This window comes from Vanacampus margaritifer, chromosome 4 (genome assembly GCF_051991255.1).
Source record: "Vanacampus margaritifer isolate UIUO_Vmar chromosome 4, RoL_Vmar_1.0, whole genome shotgun sequence".
Taxonomy (NCBI): Eukaryota; Metazoa; Chordata; class Actinopteri; order Syngnathiformes; family Syngnathidae; genus Vanacampus; species Vanacampus margaritifer.
In genome coordinates this window covers 30,455,680-30,468,993 of record NC_135435.1, presented here as the reverse complement: position 1 = coordinate 30,468,993, position 13,314 = coordinate 30,455,680, and the positions used below count along the sequence as shown (strand labels likewise).

General features: G+C 38.2%; 1 protein-coding gene across 1 annotated transcript in view; it reads left to right on the top strand.

Annotated features, from left to right (window-relative positions):
* ntrk3b (neurotrophic tyrosine kinase, receptor, type 3b) overlaps positions 1-13,314 on the top strand; it is a 269,219-nt gene that overhangs the window by 239,695 nt on the left and 16,210 nt on the right. The window contains exon 16 of the mRNA XM_077563793.1: positions 4,387-4,630. Within this exon, the coding sequence (XP_077419919.1) occupies positions 4,387-4,630 (244 nt within the window). The remainder of the gene's footprint in view (positions 1-4,386; positions 4,631-13,314) is intronic.

Genomic DNA, 13,314 nt, shown 5'->3' with positions numbered 1-13,314 from the left:
GCGATCGCTACACTTGCTTGTTCTAAATGACAACAGCTATACTGCGCATTAGAAATAAAAATAGCTATTTGAAAATAATATGACCAATACAGCATGGGATGGTGCTTTGATTAAGGTATTGCTCCTCTCGCCTCGCTGCTATTTTACAGAATAGAAATAGAAAGAAATAATCCAAAATCAAAAACACTTGTCACTTATTGATGTTAACGCCACCTTGCACAATAGAAATATGCACAACTAGAAAATAATCCACTGTCAAAAAAGTCCACGGTATGATTGACCACAAGTAAATCTGTCCTTCAGTTGCTGTTTGCTCAGAAGCGGCAAGACTGCTACAGTTAGCTTGTCACGCTAGCCGATTTCTCGCCGCGTTTTGCCATATGTTGGAGTGACCCATCCGCTTGACCCTTCAATGACCTTTGGTGGTTTACATCATTGGTATGATATTGCACGCGAGGGGGGGGGGCATGATCTGAGAAGACAAGCTTGATTAAAGGTCCACAATGAGTGTGAGTGTGCCGGACTGCATGTTGCCATTGATTCCCTGTCCCACATCACCAGTGTTCATTCAGTGTGACCACCGCCAAGGCAATCGGCCACATCTTGCGCCTAGCGTGAAAGAGTGTCATCATTCACTGCGTCCAAGGATTTCCCCCAGCAGAAAATCTGCACAAATATACGCTCTGGCTCGTAACGTGTCTTCTTTGTCGACTATTGATCCAACTTCAAATGCCAGCAAGACTGCAAACACACACACACATGCACACGCACACACACAGAGGATTTGCTCGTGCGCTCGAGTGACCGCAAGACCAAAGGAGCATTGTATGTGTGCCGCGTCGCTTTTGTCAGAGTTCGGATTGTGTTGTCTCAAATAAAGCAGTCAAACTTCAAAATGGCTGCGACCAAAGAACTGAAGAATTAAAGCTGATGAACCTCAAAATGGCAAAATTGTGTATTTCCAACCACATTTAATCCTGAAACTTCAATTCCAAAATTTTGAAATCTAATCCAGCCTTTAGGCTATTATTTAAATCCGTGTTGGGTATTTCAAAACTTCAGTCCCAAATCTGGATCAGTTAGACCCTAGAAAATAGCATTAAGTTAACTGATCCCGCCTCAGGGTGGGATTAGACTGTCGTCCCACGTATTAGTTTCACATATACTCATCAATAAATAAAGTATCTCTTAAATTTCTCGGAATTAGTTAAGAGATATTCTTAATAAATGAGACTTCATTAGTACTTTTTTTGCACAAAGTTGCACAAATTTAAAAAGAAAATATCAAAATAACGAAAAAAGAAATTGAAAAAAAAATCCAAATAACAACAAAAAAATAATATTGCGTTTTTTTGTTTTTGTTTTTGTTTTTTTTACAGGAGAGCTCAGTATTGTTCATTCGATTTGACATCATCATTACTCTCCTTTTTTTTTTTTTAAAACAACAAATCAATTAAAAAAAATTTAATAAATGTTTTTTTTTTTTTAAATACATATACATATATATATATATACATATACACACATATATATATATATATATATATATATATATATATATATATATATACTTTTTTTTTGTATGTGCGTGTGTGTGTGTGTGTGTGTGTGTGTGCGTGCGTGCGTGCGAGCGTGTGTGTATTCATCAGTTCAACTAAAGCCCATTAAAAAAAATCCCATACTAATACTATAATATAATAATAAATTGCCAGATGCAGAAACATCAATGTAAGTTATCACGATGTAGTGGCTCTCGCTAACAGACAGAATTAAGTAACCGGAATTAGGTTAAAAAATTCTATATACGTAGACCATGTTTCTATAAATTTTGATATTTGGTTTTTATTTGAGGCAGATATTTTTTCCATTAAAATGTGATTTATGAGGAGGTTAGACCATTGGTCGATATTCAGAGTTTGTTTATTTTTCCAGTTAACAAGAATTGTTTTTTTAGCGATAATAAGGGCTACAAGTGTAGATTGAAATTGTTTATGTGGTAAGTCAGTTGTTGTTGGGTCTCCTAGCAAACACAAGTTTGGAGATAAAGGTATCCTACAGTCCAAAATAGCGTAACGTTTTTCTAAGACTTTAGTCCAGAAATACATAACCGGAGTACATAACCATAAAGCATGACCATAAGTGTCTGTAGTGTTTTGTAAGCATTGGAGACAAAAGTCGGAGTCTGAGAGTCCCATTTTCTTCATCATATATTGAGTAATGTATGTTCTGTGAATAATATTGCTTCAACACCAAATTTTACAGCAACAAAACTTAAAGTGGAAGAGAACCCCAAAAATGGATTCACAATATGTTGCATGTGTCTCCACGGGTCAAAAATAAAAGTAGCGCAATACCGTGAATTGGATCTCATTCAACTCATTCAATCCTCAAAAAATGTTTTAATACTTTGTCCGGTCAAAAAAATCGGTCAAATCTTTATTTTGGTAGGTTCCATGTTTTTATAGCAATAGAACAACACAATGTTCTGCGGGCCTGGCAAAATCAGTTAAAATCTTGTAAATCAGCCGGGAGCAAAGGGGGTTGCTTCATTGAAAATAGCTGGGAGTGAATGAGTTAATTGTGGAAGTGTACCTAATGAAGCATCCAAGTGAGTGTTTTGTCCAACCGTTAACATCGCCCCCTGTGGGCAATTAAAAGTAATGCAGGTTTAGCGATGTATAATGCTGATGGATGAGTGGAAAACCGGATCCATGGCTTTTTAGCATTAGTCGAATTGTCAGTCAGAAGCTACATTTCAAACGAGGGCAAAACACTTTTAATAAGAGAAGACGGTTGTCTAAAAATGTATTTTTTATTTAATTAAACGACATGAAAATCACTTGTCGTGCGTGACACACATGGCAAGACGGCGAAGCCTCTGCTCGTCTTCTTGCATTAGAGATTCGTTATTAGCCTCGCTCTCCGAGCACAAAACCTTTAATTGGCCTAAATGTGACAGATGGAAACAGAATGACAGCCCGTGCGTGTGTGAGTTTGTGTGTCCCCGCGCGCTGCCTTCGTCTTGTAATCACAGCGACGAGAAGGTGATGAGGACAGCGGGATCTTCACGCCGGGAGGTTGCAGGGTGGGAGTCGTCATCGTCACCCATAAATGTAAAAAAATAAATAAATAAAAATGGAAATGAGCTCTTAATCTGCGCTCCGCACAGTCGTGGTGCCTCAAAACAACTCCTCACGGGGCGACGGGCGTGATTAGAAAACGCCTCTCAACCTTAAAATGACTGATAATGATGAATGCGTTGACTTAAAGCGGACGAAAGTCAAAATCGCACCAGCAAAATAATTGTTCGAAGCAGTTTTTCATCTCAATTGAAGCTGAGTTATTTGTCTGAATTTGTGTTGTGGTGCTAATTTAAGATCATCATTCAACTAAAAGCTGTTCTGAACCTTAAAATGACTCTGGCGAAAGAGTTGATATGACGGCTGCATGCATTGTGTGTGTGTCATTGTTGTAGTCCGCAGTCTCCACAATGCTGTAGTACTTCCTCCACTCAAGATGTCAAATGGTAACTTTTGACCGTTAAAATGGAACACACGTTAACAATACCTTTTAAACCCAAGCGAGAAGCATAGGGTAAAAAAATAAAAGTAAAATGAATAAAAAGTTGCTGGCTAGCTAAAAGCTAACATAGCAGTCTACATATTTACTCTCTGTCCTTCTTTTTGTCCAACAGCACAAACAACCCTTACCAAAAAGTAGTATACAGTACTTTAAGTACATAATATAGAGTATATTTAAGTATACCTAAGTTTATTTTTCAAGTGTACTTATTCTTGTACTAAAAGTATACTTTAAGTAAACTGTTAGGGACTAAATTGGCCCATTTTAGTACACTTAAAAGTATGCTTAAGTATATTATAAAGTATTTTAACAAATATACTTAAGCATATTTTCAAGTATGCTTTTTAGATGATTTGGGTACACTATTATGTATACTTAATTATACTTGAAAGTATACATTGTGGCATACTTACAGTATGTCCACAGTTTAGTTTACAGCAAAAAGCTCAGTGATGAATTGGTAGGGATCGAACTGGCAAACTCTCACATCGATCCTATCCAGCCACCTGCTGTTTAGGACTTTATAAATACATTTAACCTATAATTTCGATCCGTTACTCAGTGCCTTCTGTTGATATACTACAGTACGTAAACTTTTAGTATATGTTTCAGTATACTTACAAGTACACTTAACATTTACTCGGTGGAGTATACTTTTAATAAGTACAAGAAAAGTCAACTGGAAGTACTGTATACTCTCCTAATTTTGAGTAAACTTCAATCTACTTCTTTTTGGTAAATGAAATGCCAGTCCCGGAGTCCTTCCTTTGCACCCTAACCCGAGTGACGCTGTCGTCAACGCAGAGCCCACGGGCCGGACGCCATGATCCTGGTGGACGGCCAGCCGCTGCAGTCCAACGGCGAGCTGGGCCTCTCCCAGATGCTGCACATCGCCTCCCAAATTGCGTCGGGCATGGTCTACCTGGCCTCGCAGCACTTCGTCCACCGGGACCTCGCCACCCGCAACTGCCTGGTGGGCAACGGCCTGCTCGTCAAGATCGGCGACTTCGGCATGTCCAGGGACATCTACAGCAGCGACTACTACAGGGTAAGTGGGCCGCCGGGTTCTTGCATTTCGTGCAGCTGCTGGGAGTAGCCGGGCTCGCGACCTTTAGCTGGATTTTGTTGTCGTTTTCTTGAAGAAAGAGTTTGTCTGTCGTCTTTATTTCAGGAGTAAAAAGCAAACAAAGGGTCAGCTACTGCTGGGCCACACAAAGTTGTCACCAAGTGAAATATAATAATGGATTCTGTCTCAATTGAACGATGGCAAAGTCTGGTATATTAAGGTTATGGGTGGCATGATAGCAGAATGTGTCACATACTAAAATGACTTTGTCCACTAGGCTTTCAGTGCGACAGTCTATATACGATTGTGTGTGTGTTTTTTTGGTATATATTTGTTCTTTTTTTTTTTAACTGACTTTTCTCTCCATGTTTATTTATTTTAAGACAATTATGGAAATTGGGGATTTTTTTCATAATGAAGCTTTTATGTATTTATTCATTTGTTTATTTATTTGCTTGATTGTAAAATTCATTTTGCCTCCATTTTTGTTCTGAGACGGGATTAATCTACAACCAATTGATCAGGAAAAAAGTAGATGGTAAATATATCTTTTTTTTGCAGTTCTTTATAACTTTTCACACTTTTACAGTTCACACGTGCAAAAATATGGATGTCATCATTAATCCCATCTAAAAAAAAAACAGAGAGAATTAAAAAAAAAAAATACAACAAAACAATATGAGCATCATGAACATCAGGGAGATACCATACCATAGTTTTCAAATTATTACTAATTGAAAGTTAAATTGTTTATTTTTAGTTTTTTTTTTATTATTATTATTTTAGAGCTCAGTATTGTTCATTCGATTTGACATCATCATTGCTCTCCTTTTTTTTTTTTTAACAAACAAGTCAATTAAAAAAAATTTAATAAATGTTTTTTTTTAAAATATATATACATATATATATACACATACACACATATATATATATATATATATATATATATATATATATATTTTTTTTTTTTTTTTTGGATGTGGGTGAGTATATGTATGTGCGTGTGTGTGTGTGTGTGTGTGCGTGCGAGCGTGTGTGTATTCATCAGTTCACCTAAAGCCCATTAAAAAAAATCCCATACTAATAATATAATATAATAATAAATTGCCAAATGCAGAAACATCAATGTAAGTTATCACGATGTAGTGGCTCTCGCTAACAGACAGAATTAAGTAACCGGAATTAGGTTAAAAAATTCTATATACGTAGACCATGTTTCTATAAATTTTGATATTTGGTTTTTATTTGAGGCAGATATTTTTTCCATTAAAATGTGATTTATTAGGAGGTTAGACCATTGGTCGATGTTCAGAGTTTGTTTATTTTCCCAGTTAACAAGAATAGTTTTTTTGCGATAGTAAGGCCTACAAGTATAGATTGAAATTGTTTATGTGGTAAGTCAGTTGTTGTTAGGTCACCTAGCAAACACAAGTTTGGAGATAAAGGTATCCTACAGTCCAAAATAGCGGAAAGTTTTTCTAAGACTTTAGTCCAGAAATACATAACCGGAGTACATAGCCACAAAGCATGAACATAAGTTTTTTAGTTTTTTTAATGTACCTTAACCATTTTTCCCAACAAGTCTCAAACCAAGCGTGATTCTGATTTACAAATGCTGTTAGGCCTTCCATTTTGTAAAATCCCACCATTGACACATTAGGGATATCCTGTGACAACCATTTTTTGTTATAATTTTTTACACGCAATCAGTAAAGTACCTAGTAAATATTTATAAATAAATCTATTTTTAAGTGGACCACAACCTTATTTGTCCTCTTACCTGCTGTATTCATTTTTTTGTTGTTGTTCATCCGTCATAGAAATGGCAGCGTGCGTGTCAGCAGGAAATCGGCTTCTCTTTGGGAGAAATCCATTCGAAAATGTTGCTGCTGTGCACCAACCACTCATGGGGGAAACTCAGTATACCGTAACAACATCACGTTTGTCTTCCTCCCACCACATCGTCCCAAAAGAAACCCAACCTTGTGTCAACACCAGAGCCGTGTCCAAAATAGCCAAGAACGCTGAAAGCGCAGCCTGGTAACCTGCGAGGTGTCTGTTTGGCATCTTCAATGTCCGCTGAGCAAATATTTCCACGTCCAGTCTCCCCCGGTCTGCGGGGACGTGCCGTGCGCAAGATTTGAGCGTCATTGCAATTCCGAGCATGTCGTCCAACGCGGTTAGCATTCCTCTCGTAGCCTCTCGGGCTTGTTTGTGCTCATTACCACGACCTAGGGGGGGCTTTATTACTGATTTGACCTAGTTTAATTCATTCCTAATAACAGAAGAGGTATGTATTTCCCCCGGCAGAGTGGCTAATACCAACACACCACTTTGGAAAAGTACATATTGGAACACAATAAAAATATGCCAAAATCTTGTTGAAATTAGTTTTTCAGTAAGAGTGGTAACTATTTATTGCAGATAACTGGTCAAGTCTCATGCAGACCGACTGCTACTAAATGAAGATAAAGTATGTGCACCACCATCACATGCAGTTTTTAACAATGAAAAAACGGACCGATACTATATACTATTCCTCCAGAGTCCAGTTGCAAACAGTTGTCGTGTCAAATGTTACACGACTGTGGCTTGAATAAAAAGTGAAATATTAAGCCGCATTCACCAGCTTCGATCGAACCTCCGAGACCAGAACTCGCGAGATAACCAAACTGAGAGGCTCAGGAGAGCACAGCCGCCACCAACACCAAACCGACATCTCCACTTGCTACAAAAGGAGTGAAAGGTCAGCGTTGCCGTTAACAATAGGCGCTCCAGCTCGTAAATGATCGTATATGACGAGCTTAAAGGTGACACAAATAAACGTGTGCATGTGTTGCAAAACGAAAAAAATACACGTGCACACTACTAGAAAGCAAGTTCTGTGTTTGCCCTTACAGCTACCATTTATCTTGATTTTTATTTTCCTCTTCGTCTGTTTCCTTTACCTCACTCAGAGGGGAATTTATTGAGGAAATTTTTTTTACCCGCTTGAATAATTTATAAAGTCATTTGCTGATTCTGCACACGTACGCGCGGCACACTGCAGTCGGGAACCGGAGAATGGCGCGATCATGTATGTATGTTGCATGAGGACAGCCAACAAAAAAACAATCATGGGATTTTGTGCATTTTATGTAGACAAACCAAAATTGTTACCTTACCACACCTAAAAATGTGGTTTAAAATACAGTAGTGGCGTCTTTTTGATAGACAATGAAGCGGGCTTGGGGAATAACGAAATAGATGTACCGGCGTTACGTAATCAGAATACCAAAAAAATTCAACTGTATTCCGTTACAATACAGGGGAAAAAAACAGATTACAGATACATTCATAAAAAAAAGGGGGGGATTATTTTTGAGGGATTACAATTCTCTACGATGAGAGAGAGAGAGAGAGAGAGAGAGAGAGAGAAAGAGAGAGAGATGCTGCTGCATTGGTGTTGATGTCGTGCCTTCCACACGTACCGCACGCGGCCCGTTTAAAAAGCTTCACGGACGAAAGGAGGAAATGGCGACCGCCGACCGGTATTCACTGTTTGGAAACTTGCTGAAGAACCCATCATTTTTTTTCGTTTTGCAGTTGATCGCGCATGGCCATATCTTATATCATATCATATCATATCATATCATATCATTATTAGTGCATGCATGCGTGTGGCGGAAATGAGCTACGATGGGAAATGTTGCTTTCAAAAGCATCATTTTCTCCCCATTCCACATTACAGCTTTGTTAGCAAGCAAAGCTTTACTTTACCTCATTGGATGACTATCTATCTATCTATCTATCTGTCTATCTGTCTGTCTGTCTGTCTACCTGTCTGTCTGTGACAGTTTGATTTGACAGTGTCATTTTTGCTCTTAGTAGGCTGCCTGGGTCCCAATCGCCCGCAAATAGCAGGGTCGCACTGTATAGAAATATATATTGTGGCCATTTTTATTTTTTCTTAATCAGCATACTTGGTATTCCAAAAGTAATCCAAAGTAATTTGTTACATTACTTGAATATCATGGTACTTGGATTACGTTACTAACTACATTTTTTAGCAGGTAGCTTGTAATTGTAACGGAATTCATTTTAAAACTAACCTTTAACCCCTCCTAACCCTGATAAAAAGTGTAGTATGTGATTGCAGTTAGAGGTTTATGGTAAGAGGTTTGGATGTGGGTTTAGGGTTCTGGGTTAAAGTTTGCAATTAGTGTATTAAAAACCTATGATATAATCGTTTTTTTTTGGTTTTTATTGTAATTTTTTACTTCGGGGCTCAATTACAACATTAGTCACGTAGACCTTATATGATGTCTAGCTTGTTAGCTAGCTAGCATAAGATCATAGCTAGCTAGCCTGACATTTTTGGGCAAAGACAATATTATGGAGTTTACATTTTCACTTCAAAGTTACAGATTCAAGAATTGTCTAAACTAACCAGCTACAGCAGTGCATTGTGGGACTTGTAGTCGTAAGTCTGTTTTGACGTCAAATCATGTTAAAAAAAATTCATGTACGTTTTGCAATTTTGTGTTATTAATTTAACCTTTTTGCCATCATGTTTTTTCACACACAGTTGAATAGTTTTTATTATTTGGTTGTCAAAACGGGCAGCAAATTTACATCCTAAATGGGCATATTCATGAATGTCTAAAATAACCAGCTATGGCAGTCCATCGTGGGACGAGTCAGTCTTTGCAGGTCCATTATGATGTCAAATCAAGTGTTTCCTCAGAGGATAAATGCCAATTTTCTCATGTAATCGTTGGTATTTGTAGATAGATGATGTTTTTGCACACGCAGTGAACCGTCCTTAATCGCTGGGTTATCAAAACAGGATCAAAGTGGGCTGCTTCTGTGGGTTTTTTTTCATACAGCAACTAATTTTCTCTGTGTTCGACGCAAAACAAAGGTTGCAGGTAGTTGTCGGGAAGAGAAATCACTTCAAACTGCTCGTTAGAATAAAATTACGCATCATGACACACAGGAGTAGCCGTCAGGAGAAAAGATGTCGGGGCTTACGTTGTGCGTTGCCCACGGGAGAATCGGATCAAAACATTGCGCTGGTTCCGCCCATAGGCTTGCTTGCAGCCCCGACTGCCTCCATTTAGCAATGCTGTTTGTTTTGTTTCTAGCCAAATATAAATAGCGACGTGGAGTAATGTGAGTAAATGAACAAACCGACAATGACAACCATCCATTCATCTTCTATTCTACTGTACTTCGAAACGCACCCCGGACTGCTCACTAATCATTCTTAGCTTAAAAAGTTGGGAACATTTGTATATGTAAATTGGCATCTATCATTTTTAACTCTTTGACTGCCAGACGTTTTCAGAAAAGGGATGCCGTGGGTGCCAGCTGATTTTAAGCATTTTGACTGATCTTTCAAGGTCCACAGAAAATTATGTGTTTGGACTATGGAAACACACATACTACCAAATGAAAGATTGGACTCTCATCTTTCATCAGAAAAAAAAGTTTGTTTCTACCTTATTCCGTTTTTCAGTAATCAACAATAGAAAATGGTTAGTTTCACCTCTGTTTTGAAACAAACGTCTTTTAACGTCTTTGGCACTCCTCCATAGGATTTTACTAAACGTTATTTAACGTTTTTGGCAGTCAAAGAGTTAATACGGGTGCCAAAATTCCTTTTCCAAAACTACTATTTTAATGTGTTAAATACTAAAATAGAAAATTAATGGGGGGGAAAAAAAACATTTCAACTGGCCTTTATTTACTTCAAGATGGAGGCAGGCAAGCGTTATTGGTGGACGCCTTTATTTGTGGATGGAAAAATCCCAAGTGTAATAGTGTAATCTATTTTATATCTATAAATTATACTGTACTGTAATACTAACTATATCTATAACTTGAGATCATTAAAGTCACTTTCCCACTTTCAAAGTCAGTTTTCCCTTATTATGCAATACAATAAGCCTTTATTAGTCCCCCAGGTGGGAGATATCATAAAGGGCAATCTTTTTGAGGGATACATATGTTTTGTTTTTGTTTTGTTATTCTTGGATAGAGTTATTGGTGCAAGGCAAACACGCTATATAGCCTTGACAAATGTATTAGATGGCCTGTGATAAAAAAAAAAAAAAAAGATCAGGCAGTGTTTTAAAGCACATTCTTTCAACTTTATTTGTAATACCCAAATACAATTAGCATTTTTTTCTTTTTTTTCTTTTTTTTCAGAACTGTGGGTGGGGGGCGGTCTCGTGCGTAATCATTAACGTAAGTAACAAGCTCCGGAGTTGTGCTTTTGTGCCTGTTTCAAGGACTTGTATGTTCCCGAGCCTGGTTGCCTCTACCTGCTCTGCTTTGAAGACAAACGGTCCCCAGCTTTTTCCCCCCTTTCAAAGATCAAACAGGCACTTCTTCCTCTGCATTATTTATCGAGCAGCAGCAGCTTTGTGCTAATGAGTGCGCAGGTTATATTTATTACCGCTGCGCCGCGCAAAGGAAAACACTTTTTTTTTTTCATCCTCGTGCCGCCCCCTTATACACAATCTGTTTTTGTTGTTTGTTTTTTACGCAGAGAGAAATTGTTCTTTTTGACCTAGGATGACGTTAAAACATAAAAACTTGCTCGATGGAAGTATACTGTAGCTGACTGACAGCTGTTCCCTGACTCTGAATGACACACATTTGTATTCATTCCTTCCATAGACTTCTCCTTTCATGCTGAGTGATGTTTTTTATGATATATATTTGGCGCCTATAGAGTTTGTTTGTCCCCCCCCCCCCCCCACATTTCAATGCAAGAATTATGCGAGTAACTACGTGAGGTCCAACCTGACGCCTCTTTGCAAGCTGGTGGAAGGATATTCCAAATGTGCAGGTTGGCGTGTAATTAAAATGACAGGAATTGTGCTATCACAGGGAGGCATGCAAATAATTGACGCTAGCTTGTTATATAAAAAAAAAATATACAAATTAAAAAAACATTCATACTGTGCTGCTAAAATCAAAACTCGTCTAAGCCAATAATTGCCATCCCATTATTTTCTTTATTTAGCTTCACAAATAAAATGTATTGTCATATTACACTCAAAAACTTTTTCCCCTTAAGGTGCCAAAGTTAATTTTAGTAAAATACGGAATGGAAAAATTTCCCAAAACTCGATTTTCTGAGGGCTTGTCATTTTATTGCATTTTTTTATATTTTAGTTACATTTTGTCTTTAGTGTAACTTAATTTCATTGTATTTTATTTTATTGCATTGCATTTTCATTGCATATTTTAATTTAGGTATTTTATTTTGGGACATTTTTTCTTATTGCACTTAATTTAAATGTATTTATATTTGTTTTCATTTTTGGCCAGAGAAACCAGTTTGAACTGGAAAATCATTGATCGATATATTGATATAAATTAGGGGTGTCAAACTCATATTAGCTCAGGAACCGCCTGTTAAAAACAATTGCCGTCAATTATATGCAGATTTTTGCTATTTGTGGGCCATATGTGAGCGCATCAAATCATGCCGAATCGAATTGTTCCACTTTGATATATATCGAATTGTCTTTTATTAGAGATATCCATCTTAGACAGAAATGGCTTATTTACAGTACTGACAAATTCATTCAAATGTATGAAAAAATAAAAAATAAATAATAATGGCATCATACCCTCTGGAACTGATACCGAATCGAATCGTAATCCCACTGAGTTGAACTGAATGGAATCGTTCCATACTATTTAATGAATCGTTTTACACGTATCGAAAACCATATTGAATCATCTGTTATAGAGAGATGCAAGCCCATATGGTTTCACTGTATTTGTTTTCAAGTAAAGTAAAAAGTTTTCAGAATAATAGATACTCAAGTCCGTCAAGTACAGATACCTGAAAATATACTTAATACTGTAATTAATCATTGTGTACTTGATTACTTCCCGCGACTGGATCTTACACAGCTTATGCTGATGACTCAGCTGTGACAAAGAACCTCAAAGCCCAGCGTGAATGCACACTGTCACCTTGAGAGTCAAGGATCGTGTTGTAAAAATAAAATAATTGCTGTAATTCTTCTCATTATTCTCCGTCAACGTCACATCGAGAAGCCGGCGAGGCTATGCATGTGGGGAGCGAGGAATTCTTTATTTGTGGCCTGCGTAAACCGGATTAGTGCTCTGCCTGTCCTACCGTGGCAGGGGAGTGATTGGATTAACGGCGTAGCGAGTGCAGCGGCGCGGCGGGAGGATAGATTACCGGCACCGGTCGAGGCTTGTCGATGGGCGCTTGGCGGGCCCCTGCTGGGAGCCCAAGAAGGCCTTGGACGTCTTGAAAGGGGGGCCCTCCTGATAGCCATCGAGACGTGCACCGTCTGCCTGCTCTCCCGACGCTGCTATATCTGCTCCCCCAGCTCCAGCAGTTCACTTTTAGACACTCTGATGTCCATTAGGCTTCTTGGACTGCAGTGCTGCCGAGTGCAGATAAAGCGGCTATTGGCTCGGGGTGCTTGCATACTTGTGGGCGGCGCAAGTATCAAAAGCGCTGTGTGCTACTGCTACCACGCCAGTGTGCATTCAGCAGTTTGCATGTGCGTCACACAGCCTGTGTACACATTTTTGAAAGGGCTATTTCAAGGTCAAATCTTTCAGTATAAACATGAACTGATGAGTTAACACTTTGGAAAGTTTTGAGCCAATCAGGGGCCTGAGGA